The following is a 12755-nucleotide window of genomic DNA, read 5'->3' as shown; positions in this document are numbered from 1 at the left end:
TAATTCTCCTGCATGCTCCCATTAACTAAGGTTAGATCATTGCAGGTTATGAGGTCAATATATGCAGGTAGAGCCCTAAGTATGTTTTTTCTCCTTAATGTGTAGGTGCACCCCTGTCCTGTTACAGCTACAAAAACTTCTCAGGAATAATAGACCATTAGTCTCCAGAATTTCTTTGACACTGAACTGATAAGAAAGATCTTTGGGGTGTGCAGAAAATAAAAACCTCTAGCATACAACAGGTAGTCCTTTTTCTGAAGGTATATTATGTGGTGTTTTTTTATCCCCCACTGTGTTGTTTCAGCAATAAAAGGAAAAAAGTTAAAAAGTTCTTGGTGAGGAGCCCATCGCATGCAGTCCTTGCACAGGAGACAGTCCCCTGGGAATTTTTTTAGGTAAGAATGGCTGAAGCTTCAGGTTTAGGGACCAAATGGTGAGAGAAGTTAGGGTCTCTTAAATGCCTTTTAAGTATTTGTCCTGTCATGATTTCACATAGCACCGTCCAAGATTTATTTTAGTGTTGTAGAGAAATAAATAGCTGAAAGGAGCAGGAAAACAGAGTCACCGGTGTTAACCGCGAGGTGTGGATGCTGACTGGCCACACTTGCTCACTCAAAATAAGAAATATAAACCAGAAAGTTTCCTAGCGGTGGGAAAATGCAGTGCCAGTTTGAAAAGGACCAGAATGTCAGCTCTTGTTTCAACTACTCAGGTATGGGTGCTGATCAATACTGAGTAGAGTTTGTAAGCTGTTAAGTCTTGTATTTAGCTTCAAATCAAATATGTTGGTGGAAGTGACAAGTGTAAATCTGATGTAGGCTTGCTTCACATCTAAAAATGACCTTTACAGTAGCTTGTTTTCACTTGATATTTTGTCAGAGCTAGCGGAAAAAAATGGGGGGGGGGGTAAGGTTTCCTTAGCCTTTACTTAAAATTGTCATAGGTAAGGGCATGCAAAAAACTAAGTATAGTAGAATTGTCACCTTGAAAAAAATGAAGTTGTTGTTAAACTGCTTGAATCAGTTCTCTGTTACTGTTGTTTGTTAGGCGGGTTTGGTTTCAAGAGCACGGACGATGTTGGTTTGGAGAGGTTGAATTAAAAATCTTGCTTGGGCTACAGAGCAGACACTCTCCTCCGCCTGCCCTTTCTCAGGCAGTAAATGCAGTTGCTAACACGTTACTAGAGACGTGGAGCTCAGGGTTTCCTTCTTCTCCAGCCTTTTTTTTTTTTTTTTGTTTTTTGCAGTAGTTGAATTAGCCATTGTAGTGACTTGCCAACCTGTACCATGGGAAGAGGAGACGGATAGGTGCTGTAGGACCAGTATAGCCATATAAAAATAACCTCCTCCCACTGCAGCTGTTGAGAGACGGGGTTGATCGTGGCAGCACTGAAAGCATGATGGCAAGAGATCCCATTGCCATAACCTGGAGAGGGGCAGGTGGCACCTGAGGGTTCCTTTGTGCTCTTCTCATCAGACTAAACTTGCTTCTTACTGAAATCATTGCCCTTTCCATCCATAGCTGTCATGAAGGCGTGGAGGTTGCAGGGCCAGTGGTGACTGGAAGACCTTGTGGCCTGTGAAGGGGGTCTCTTGGCCTGTGCCAAAACAGCAAAGGGCTGAAGAGAAGGCATGCTTTGGGTTTGGTTTGGTTTTCCTCACACCAGGGTATTGCTGTTGGACGTGAAGCCTGGGGAGGAGGGGGATGAGGGGGAGGCTGAAGGTGTCCATGAGGTGTCCTGAGCTGATCAACAGGTTCTTGTCCCCCTTCACCCCCTCTCTCTTGGTGTCCCACCACTACCTTGGAAGGCAGAGGTGGAGAGGTAAAAGGTGCACCCAAGTCAAATCTGAGCGGTGGGCTATGTTTGACAGTTTGGAATGAGGGCAGCACAGGTCTGTTCTTCTTCAAAGCCATACCTGCCAGGAGGCTAAAGGAGAGGTTTTGTGCCCTATGGCTTCTTATGCAGTGTCATTTTGTTTTCAGCAGATAGGCTGGGACCTCCTCTCGATATACTGCTGGATTCACTGAACTGCACAGCGTTCAGCGTGCAATGGAGGATGCCAAAGCAGCATGCGAGCACCATCACGGGATATACAGTAAGTGATCCTCTGTGCTGCTGGTAGAGGACTGCAATACCCTACATGGCCTCAGACTATACATGTGGCATGGAGGAGCAAGCAGGAGAGCCTGCTCTCATAACAAATGGTACCATTGCTCAGAAAGTGGTCAGGGGACAGTGCGCTTGGACAGATTGAGCTGTAACTTTAAGAAACAAGCAGTTCATATTTTAGCAGCAAGCTATGATGGGAATTTGGGTTGGATGCCAAGGGCTTGCAGTGGATATAGATTGCTTTTCTGTTGTGGTTTTTATGCAAGGATCTCTGCAGCTGGTAAAACAGTAAAGTAAAGCAGAGCAGGTCGATATTACACTGTGCAAATGAAGGGACATGCACGGTGATTTCAGGACTGTTCAGGTCCTTTGACGTGTACTTCCCGAGGATTGCTTTAGCAGGAATAGCTTTTCCAAACTGCGCCTCTAAACCTTCCCAGAGTGGCAGCAGGTACAGGGGAAGGGGGGGTTTCATGGCATCTCTTCCCCGATAGATACTGTACTGCTTAGCACCCCTGGGAGCACAGCCACAGCCTTAAATATCAAAAGTGACTTTCCTTTATTACCCCCTACCTCAGTGGTGAATTTTCCTTAAAGAAGTTGAGTGATTTTCCTGTTTTAGCCAGAAAATGTATAGGGGAAGCTCGGACCCCCTCCAAGCCTTTGACACGTTACCATCTGCCTGTTTGGCAAAAAACAGAATAGCTAGTCTTTAGGGTACTGTGTTTTTGTGTGCAAGCGGAAAAACAATGAACACTAATCTGTCATTCATTCATTTTTATCAGGTATTGCTTTAACAGGTATTCCATGGTCGTGAAACTCCGTCCCAGAATGAAAGTTAGTCGATGGGAAATTAGGACCAAAAATGTGGGATATCGACTAGAATTTGTTGTTTTCCCCTTCAACAAAAAGACAAATAGCAGTTGTTTTTGCTAGCATTTTCTGTGAAAGGATTTGAAATTTCCAGAAAAAAATAATCTGAAACGCACTTCTATGTAAAAAGGTGGGAAGCAGAAAACTCGTGACTATCAAAATTTTTATTAACATACACTGAAAGAGGGAGAAAATTCCCTGCAATAGGTATTTCTGGTACACATGCCTCTTCATCCCGTGGTCTTGTAAATTACACAAATGCAGCTCAGCTGCAGGGTTGTTTTTATTGTTAGGAAAGTGCTTGTAGTCTAGGACACTGAGAAGCACTTGCTGTGTCCAGAACCTGCCCCAGCCGGGGCTCTGTGTGTAGTTGGGTCCATTCTTCTGCGTGCAAACAGAGGTGCAGTGAGTAAGTGGCTTTTCTATAAGCCATGATATTTTTCAAACAGTTGCAATACGTTATAGTCACAAATCATAAATAGTTTTCACTGTTCATGCAGGAGATCAAGCATCTGAACCCTAGTTTATTTTTAAGCCTTGAGCTCATGTGTGGCATGATAATAAAATCAATGACAAACAGCACTGATAGTGCTGTACCTGAACCATCTTCACTTCATCTTACTTCTTGACCCTTGACATCTCAGGGTCTCTGTGCACAGGAAAGCAGGCTCGCCCTGTCTCACTAGTCCCCAGTACACGGCAACAGACTGGAGGGAGATTTATGATACAGCAATTTTTGTAATGACATAACCATGTAATGTCAGTATCTTCCTTATATGAAGTGAAATGCCCAACTTGTGAAGACCAGTTCCACAAATCTTTAGCTGTCCATGCTTACCATAGCCAAATGATGCACAATTAAAGTTGTCAGTTGAAGTCTGCCTGAAAAGCTAGGCTGTGTTTCACATCAGTTCACACTGTAAGATGGTGTCCTTTGGTCATACTGACAACTTCTAGCAAACAGGGAGGGAATGTTAAAGGGCGTTAGCTTTCCATGGATTTGAAAAGGTGGGGGATCATAGGCTCAAATGCTGTCCACAGTGTGATACCAATGCACTTGTTTTTAAGTCATTCTGAAGCATTGAGTTATTTCTTTAACCGGCTTGACTATATCTTCTTCCTAAGGTCTTTTACTCAGAGGTTGAAGGTGACAAAGCAGTTAAACAGCTCTCGCACAATGTTCCCCTGAGTTTGGATATGCTTAGCATGGTGAGTATTTCTTTTCATCAACAGTCGAAACGCTGGAGCGGAGCTTGCAAGTGGGAACTTGCCACTGTCTACTTGTTGCTGGTTTGTGAATTATGCTGAGGATCTAAGCCCCAGATCTGCTTTGGGTATTGAGCAAAAGGAAATCACAATGTTTTTCTGTAATTCAGAGAGCGTGATACACTTTTGCTCCTTGTTGTCTGACTAATTTATCATGTAAAACCGCTGGGACTTGCTTGCGTCTTCCTAGTACTGACCTTTGGCGTCTACTAAAATAGAACTTTTAATTTTGAATATGAATTTTCTGTGCACTTCTACACATGCAAGGGGAATCATGCGACTCTATGCACAGTTAGAGCTGCAATATCAGTGTGTGTGTGTTGCAGTGTCTGACAGAGGTAAGTGTGTGAGTTAAAGGAGACACAAAGTTTTCAGTGCATTTTTGTCTCTGTGTGAGACTGTGGCCTCCTGAAATACTGAATTTAAAGTTTAATAGTGCTGCTTTAGTTGCATTTGTGCAAGTCCATGTCCTAGAAAATTCCCTGAGCTTCGGGGGTTTTTTGTTCTTGAAAGCACTAGTTTTCCTCCTTGCTTCCCATTTTCCCCCTTTTCTTTAGTTCTGTTTTTCATTTTGTCTCTCCTTTGCTTTCTTACTTTGCTGTATTTCACTATCCCCTTCTATTTCCTCCTTCCCTTTTTCTGTCCAGTTTCCTCTTCCTTTTCCATTTGCGGATGAGCACCGCCCATCCTCTTCTGCTGCATGGCTGAGCAATTAGTGCCGAGATGAAAGCAATTCCTCCATGCCGCTGGGTGATTTTAATACTGTCTGCTTTTAAAGGTTTTTCTCCAAAACTGCCGGTGCTTTCTCAACGTGGAAAGGCTGCTCTTTGAGTTCAGCAAGGCAGAAACAGAGACTTCCCAGCCTCTGCCTGGGCAGAGAGGGACGGATTGTGGCAGGTTGGGTGCTGGGACAGGAACAGTCTCGCACCATGCTCTGCAAAGGGCAGCCTGTCCACGAGACAGCAACGTTACCAGCACAGGAATCGAAGGCTCACGCTTGCACACAGAGGGGCATTGCAGGCTTTCCTGTCTTTATTTGGTGATCCTTCTTCACATTTCAATTTTTTCCTCCTTTCTTTTCTGCTCATCTTCATTCTCCTTTATTTCCGCACCCCTCTTCCTTCAGCCTTCCCGCCTGACATTCGGTGAAATGCATTCACTGGTATTTCCCGATCCCTGCTGGGCAGTGCTCAGAAACCTTCCCCGTGAGAAGCGTGAGTGAGAGGGATGCTCAGATTTCCTGCAGTTTTCTGTCACTCTGGTTGTCAGTTCTGACTTATGCAGGTTTCTGGGATCACGGTGAATGAAAGAATGTTGTTGCTGTGATGTATTATTTCTTTATTTATGTATTATTTTCTCCCCTCTGATCTTTATCGCTATATTCTTCACTTGCTGTTTTTCCCCCCAAATACATTCTTGCTCCTAGTGCCAACAGCACGTTGTTTTTTTATCTTAATCCTGACAGCAATAGTTCTTACTCACTGGGAGAACAGAATCTGTACCCCAGTACTCATGCAGATGAGTAACAGCCACATAGACTACTATATGCTGCAACATTGGCCTTTTTTAAATTCCTTGACCCGTTATTTATGTGGTTTTGCCATCACTTTTTAGTATGTTACTTCATTAACAGGTCCTATTTTGCTTTTTCCCAGGGTCAACTTGAAGGACAAGCAATTTTTGTAAGTATTGCTTGACATGAAGCTTGGTCACAGCTGTGATTTAAAATGAAATTGAACATTCCTGACCTGGTCTTTGCACAGATTCACACACAGAAGTTGATCTCAAATGTTGATTCTACTTAGCACTCACACAGGATCTTTTTTAGTGGCGAATAGTAACTACAGCTCAAAATCCAGAGGTGACGAAGGTGGGCACAAGAGGTACAGCAGCTCCCTTTTTAGCAATGGATAAACTTTTCTCTCAGTCGTCAAAAGTATTTATGGATGTCTTGTTTTGCTGGAGTAAAAAAATGAGCTATATCCAGGCAGTGAGGACTTACAGGGGACAGGGACAGCTGGGTAGTCAGACACACAGTGACAGGGAAGAACAATGTCTGGCAGTGGAAGAGGAGACGGAGAGGGAAAAACCTGAGCCAGTCCAGCAAGAGCCAAGGAGGAGGAGCGTGGGAAGAGGCCAGCCACGCAACGCCTGGGAGGAAGGAGTGGGAGACTAACAACTCGTATAGAACAGGTTTGAAAGACATACCAGCCCTCTTAATGGCTTTGCAGCTGGTGAATTATTCAGATTAATTATTTCCAGTCCTGTACTCAGTCCAGTCTGCTTCCTATAAGCAGTAAATGGATTTGGTTTATTGTGAGGGGGGAAGCAAGCAGGAGGTGCTCGGGTTTGGTAGGATAAGGGCAGCAATTTCAGTGTTTAACTGAACTCCCTAATGTCAACAACCTCTTGCAAACTTTTTTTTTTTTCCTGAGAGCTATTTTAGGAATGGAGAAATCCCACAAAGCTGGTGGTTCTCACACAGCTTTCATGGTCTGAATTAAGGGAGGTTTGGTTGGACCGTAGGAGGCCGATGTCCGGATGAGACCTTGGGATGTGCTTGAACCAGGACTATCTGGTTCAATCCCAGCTGAGTTGAGTCTGGATTATGGCATTTCAGAGTTGAGGTTCCATCCTGGGCCCTTTTTTTCTGCTTGATAAAAATAACACTTCTGAGGGGTACTTGTGGAGAAGTATGACTGACTGGGATTAATCAGCTCCCAGCTGTCATTAATCCTCAGGAAGCGGTGTTCTCACTGAAATGCTTTCTGTTATATTCATACCAAACTCAACAGAAATCTGCAATAGTTTTGTGGTTAAGTTTGCATAGTTCATGTTTCTGTCACTAAGCCTGCTCTCCTGGTGCTGGGCACGACCCCGCCGCTTTCTCAGAGGCTTCTCTGGACCATGCGAGACTGTCGTAGCTGAACTGGGCCTGTTTCTGTGTGCGCGTGTGTGCATGTGCCTGCACGTTAACAAAGCAGATAAAGTATTATAGCTGTGTTATATCATCTTATAATAGAGAACGTGTAAGTGAGAGCAGCCAGGAGAAACACAGATGCAGTACAATTTAATAAGGCAGTTGTTCTACTGGGTGTAATATTCAGGAAGCCGAGCACAAATATTAAAAAAAGAAGAAAAAAGGCAAGAAAAATTATTAGACTTTAAAGGTGGGAGGTTTTAGGTCAGGCGCGGAGCCATGGTGAGCAATAGTGCTCCCTATCAAATCACACACACCAGTACAAAATGGGGAGTCACCATGTGAGACCAGTAGTGCAGGGAAGGAGTTGTCAGGGGATCAAGTGTCATTAAACCCAGCTCAGTTTCTGCAGCTCCGTTGTAATCCAGGGGGTTTGATGTTTTTTTGGATTCAAACAAAACCAAACAAAGCAGAAAACAGGTTTTCTTTGGAAAATAATTTGTAATCCTGGTTTCCGTGAGACGGTTTACTGTGCAGCCTCCCACGCAGTTTCAACACAACTTGGAGGGAGGGCAAGCAGTGTGGCAGGGGTGGGAGGGATACACGGTTTCTACGGACCCCTGACTCCTCTACCACAGAAAAGGCATTGTATTACTTCACCCCATTCAAGAATGGGAGATTGTAAAGAAATTGCCAAATGCCATTTTGCAGGGTTTTAGCAGGCGTGTTGTGTAAGACAAGAAAGTGAGGTTGGTGCCTAGTAAAGCCTTGTTGGCAATGTAATGTCCAGTTTGGAGTATCATTCTTCAAAATGCAGAGGCAATCTGAGTGGAGAGAAAGACTACCAAAATGATGGGGAGCTAATTCTTCTACGTACCACCTAAATTCCTTATCTGTGAGGCCACAATGTCTCTTCTGGGGTGATGAAAACTTGGGTTTAAGACCCTTCTCCTAAATAAAAGCGAAAAAAGAGATGAAATATGTACTCACAGGCCCGTGGACAGTGAGGTACAAGGAAATGTGTTCCTTCTTCACAATCTCATTTGAAAGTGTTCTGGTGGGAGGTGGGTATTCCCCGATATTGCCGTGGGTATCTTAATGATGTCCTGAATCTTTACCTATTCACTAATGGCTTGATCCTAGAAGATTAGAAGATACTTGATCTCAGAGATACCCACTGTATGTCCAACAGCTATGTTCGTGGAGAGGACATTGCCAGGAGAGGCCGTGTGTGTAAGGCAAGAGAGCACCATGAGGTTTTGAGGGTACATGTATTGAACTTACATACCTGAGAAGATATTAGGATTTAGGTTGTGGAACACGTTACCCAGGGAGGTTGTGGATGCCCCATCCCTGGAGGTGTTCAAGGCCAGGCTGGATGAGGCTTTGAGCAGCCTGGTCTAGTGGGAGGTGTCCCTGCCCAGGGCAGGGGGGTTGGAACTAGGTGGTCTTTAAGGTCCCTTCCAACCCGAACCATTCTGTGATTCTGTGATTCTATGATTCTATGGTCTTGACTGGCCTTGCAGTCAATGAGATTCATTCTGTTTAGTTTATTGTAGACTTGGGTCTGGAGGTAGTAGTATGAAGCAAGTACATCAATATCTCACTCTCTGCAGTAGCCAAGAGGTGAAAGCAATAAGACAGATAATGAAGGTTGAGACAGATAATGAAGGATTTTTTTTTTCTCATAAGAATGAACATAATAAAGAGGGATGTCGGCAGGAACAAATGCACACAGTTAAAATACAGATGGACAGTATGTATGGCAAAAGGAGCAGGATCGTCAGTATTGTCATCAGGAGGAGGTGCTGAGTTTTCAGCAGCTGGCTTTTCAGATCATGTTTTGAAAGATTTCCGTCACTTCAGGTACGAGACTGAAAGACCCAAATAAATCTGTCGGTGTGAGTGTTCTTACAGCCTCTCTCTGGGCCATTACTTTTCTAGCATTCTTATCATCTCTCTCACATGAATCCAGATCATTCAAGCAGATCAAGGGTGAATGATAGAAAAACAGGATAATGGTCAGGTGGTCCATGTTAATAGGAAATCAGTGACGGAGCTCCAAAACCGCAGCTAGAGAAATGACAGACGGCAGGGTGTTGCCAAACAGTGTTGTAGTAATAACATAAGTTCCCCAAAGAATAGAAAGGCAGAGGTTGTCCAAAAGACCGTCATAAGGAAATTTAGCAGTTAATAAAATTTTGGGATTGTTTACTATTTTACTGCAACTGGAAATGGAGATTAAAAGTCCGTTTCAGCGTGAAGAGACAGTAGATCTCTGCATTTTCACATGCGCTGTGAATAATGTTTTTAATATCAGAGAATGAAAAACAGAAGAAAAATCACCGTAAAACAGTTTTTTGTAAGTGCTTTTTTCACACAAAACAGTCCGTGGTGTAGAACTTGGTATTTCTGTTTACTTGTATATGCTGTCAAAATTCATAAATCTGGGGTTTGCATCTCTCTACAGGTAGGCTACGGGTAAAGAATGCTGAATTTCTATGCACACCTACACATGCTCCATTAAAGAACAGATCTAAATGTCTGAAGGTGATCCATGCTGTGTGTGCCAGCCGGTGATAAAATGTAATTTTTTGGTGACATTTGCTAATTTCTGGGAGATTCAAGCAGGCTTCTCTGAACAGTATTCAGCAGCACAAGCTCTTCACGAGGAGTTTAGCATCGCCTCCCTTACAGTAGTTGGCTGTGGGTTAATCTTTCTGTGTTTATGGCAGAAGGACAAATAAGGGAAATGCTTGCTTCAGGTCAAGGCTGATAGCTGGGCTAGGGAAATTGTGAGAGGCGATGGGACTGGTCTCCGCTCCGTGAGAAACTAAAGATCATCAGTTCGCACTGTGGCAACTTGCTTCATTCTCAGGAGCTTCTACTGTCTCAGGATTAAAAAGAAAAACAAAATAAAACAAACAAACAAACCAACAAAAAAAGAAAATGCACCAGACTGATAGCGAACGCCAGCAATTGGCTCGAGAGAGAGAGCAGTCTGTGACTTTGACTTCACAAGCAAAAAAGTCGGACAGCAAATGCAAACGATCTGCAACCTAGTGAATTATGCTGAGAAAAGGGTCCAGGTCATGCCTGTGGATTCCCCTGGGGCGAAGCTGCAGCCTGAGAGGAAACACATGGTGCTGTTTGTGTTTGTTGCTTCTGAGCTGGGCTGGGCTGGGGACAATCCTCCAAGGAGGTTACATGGAAAATGCTGTGTGAGTCCCCCAGTCCCAGCTCACAGCGCCGTCCCCCGTTGCATGGAAGAGCTTTCGTGATGTTCTTGTCTTGTCTTCTCTTGGCTCTGGTAGGAAGTTGTCATTGGGGATCTAAAGCCAGGCACTCCACACCGCGTTAGCGTTGGAGCATACGGCTGGGCAGGGAAAGGACGACCCAGCATGCCCAGAGACGTGACAACCTTATCCCAAGGTAATGCTTTCTGTTGGAAAACTGGAGGGCACACGTCTGTAACACCTGTGGGTGCCGTATCGAATACAGTGTCGTAATATTTTACTATTATTTTTCCACAAGTGTGGGGTTTTAGAGGGGCAACAGGTGAGGGGAGAAGCCTACGAATTTGATTCCCAAGTCTGTGAGTGTTGGGTTATTGTGTGTGTTAGCCCATCCACTTCTCTAATGCTATGCCTTTGCATTTCCTCTGGCTTAGACAAGTGCATGCCCCCTGCACCACCCTATCAGCCCCAGATCGTGGTAGTTTCTGATTCAGAAGTGGCATTATCCTGGAAGCCTGGAGTGAGTGAAGGAAGTTCTCCCATCCAGTACTACACAGTGGAGTTTATCAGGCAAGTTTTCCAGTGGAGTCTGAATTTCAGTGTTTGCCCTACAGTTTGTTTTTGTTTTTACCTAAACTGCACTATTAAACTGCATATAGATTCTTCTCATGATTTATTTACTTCCTGTGTATAGTACACTTAGTTTTCTTCTTGATGTGTTAAATTGCCATGAAAATTTAAAGACAAAGCCAGAAATAATCTAATTTGTTATAAAATCACCAATAAGTCATAACTTCTGATTGAAGAAAATAAGGTCTAATTTGATCTGTTCCCTCTAATAAAGGCCTGGATGAATGAAGTTTCAAGTTTCTCCTGTCATCAAACACTGCCAAACCATGCTGAGGAAAGAGTGCGTGGCAGAGCAGTTCCCTTGAGCAGGAGTACCCTGGGCTAGGGTACCCTGGAAATAATCCAAGGGTTGCAAACTCAGTATGTCGGGCAGTTTTACCTGACAGATGTCTCCGGGGTCTTGAGCTTACAGTACTCAGAGTTGCTTTGTTATCCTAAAGCTAATTAAATTTACATAAAAAGTTGGCCTTTCTGTTTAGATTTTTTGGGGGGGAGATGGAGTGTTAATCATTTCCCTCGCCTCGCCTTGCCTTCCCTCCCCTCCTCTCCCCTCCCCTCCCCTTTGCTGTTGAACTCTTTAAAATTTGCAATATTAGAACTAAACTGTGAGAAGTTGCCAATTGCATTGCTTGTATAAAATGCATATGAAGGGTCAGGAGGCGGTGGTTTTATCTGCATGCACAAACAGGTGTTCATACCCTGACTGCTCATATGCTCGCGCAAGCTAATATCTGCATACAGAGCTATTTATTTTCATTTGCTTGCCCCTATGTTTACGCGTACAGTGAATGCAAAATTCAGCCTTTGGAACTTTAATCCTTTGGGTGAACACTTGATGACAGGTTTTAGTTGAGGTTCCTGGATAAGAGAGAATTGCTTCCTTAACTACTCTGAGCTCTGAAGGTCAAAAAATCATTCTTCAGAAAAATACATTAATTTCTTTAAAAGACTTGCTGTTGTTAAAAAGACAGAAAGAGCTATCAGTTTTCAGTGCTCAAAGTGTGGTTACAATCTAGAAGATATTCATATAATGAAAAGAATTCCCAAACTGAAAGCTTACTTGTGAATTTACATCGTACTTTGTGTTTGAATCAAAATGGCCCATGTTTAGTGGGAAGCCATCCAACGTTCATTGCACCGGGAGGCAGGATATGAGGGCTGAAAATACATTATGGCCATCGCATGAACTCTGCTGTAGCATTACCTTGAAATTTCTCCAATACCTATTTTTTGAACACAATCATTATCTGAGCCTTTCTTTCTTCTCCCCATCTCTTCCCTCTCATTTACTCAGTGGATGGGAAAGGGATTTTGTTGGGTTCTGATTGACTGCACTTCTGTCCTCTCCATGCTTTTGCCATAAAGTGGAGCCTGCAGGTTTATGTACACCTCTTCGTAGCACCAGGGGCCTGCTAATTGAAGAAGAAGCGGGCACCGTCATCTCTATCTGATGCACTGATAGTGCACCCTTGAATGTTTTTGTTTAACATGCTCTTTAATGTGCTCTTGCACAGCCAGCTAGTGGAAAGCTGCCTTCACTGTTTTAAGTTGAAAGATGCGAGTAATTGAAATTTCAGTGTTTCGTTGGTTTTAGACTTTGGGAAAGAATTTGCTAACAGCACAATGTTTTGATTACACTGTTTAGTTTGAGATTTAAAGCTAAGCTGGAAGCATATTTGTTAATTTTGGGATTATACTCTCTTAGACTTGGAAGCTTGAT

The 12755-nt window shown here is 43.5% G+C and overlaps 1 protein-coding gene across 3 annotated transcripts in view; it reads left to right on the top strand.

Moving 5' to 3' along the window:
- Positions 1-12755, top strand: part of EGFLAM (EGF like, fibronectin type III and laminin G domains) — a 74174-nt gene that overhangs the window by 15066 nt on the left and 46353 nt on the right. For 2 of the 3 annotated variants that reach the window (XM_054185899.1, XM_054185897.1), the window contains exons 2-6: positions 1987-2096; positions 4109-4192; positions 5905-5931; positions 10484-10601; positions 10840-10975. In XM_054185899.1, the coding sequence (XP_054041874.1) occupies positions 1987-2096; positions 4109-4192; positions 5905-5931; positions 10484-10601; positions 10840-10975 (475 nt within the window). Of the gene's footprint in view, positions 1-1983; positions 2097-4108; positions 4193-5904; positions 5932-10483; positions 10602-10839; positions 10976-12755 lie in introns of all 3 variants that reach the window. The other variant, XM_054185898.1, reaches the window with a different exon arrangement.

The sequence above is a fragment of the Rissa tridactyla genome, chromosome Z (assembly GCF_028500815.1).
Source record: "Rissa tridactyla isolate bRisTri1 chromosome Z, bRisTri1.patW.cur.20221130, whole genome shotgun sequence".
Lineage (NCBI taxonomy): Eukaryota > Metazoa > Chordata > Aves > Charadriiformes > Laridae > Rissa > Rissa tridactyla.
The sequence above is the reverse complement of the archived record's forward strand: the minus strand, read 5'-3'. Positions and strand labels throughout refer to the sequence as shown.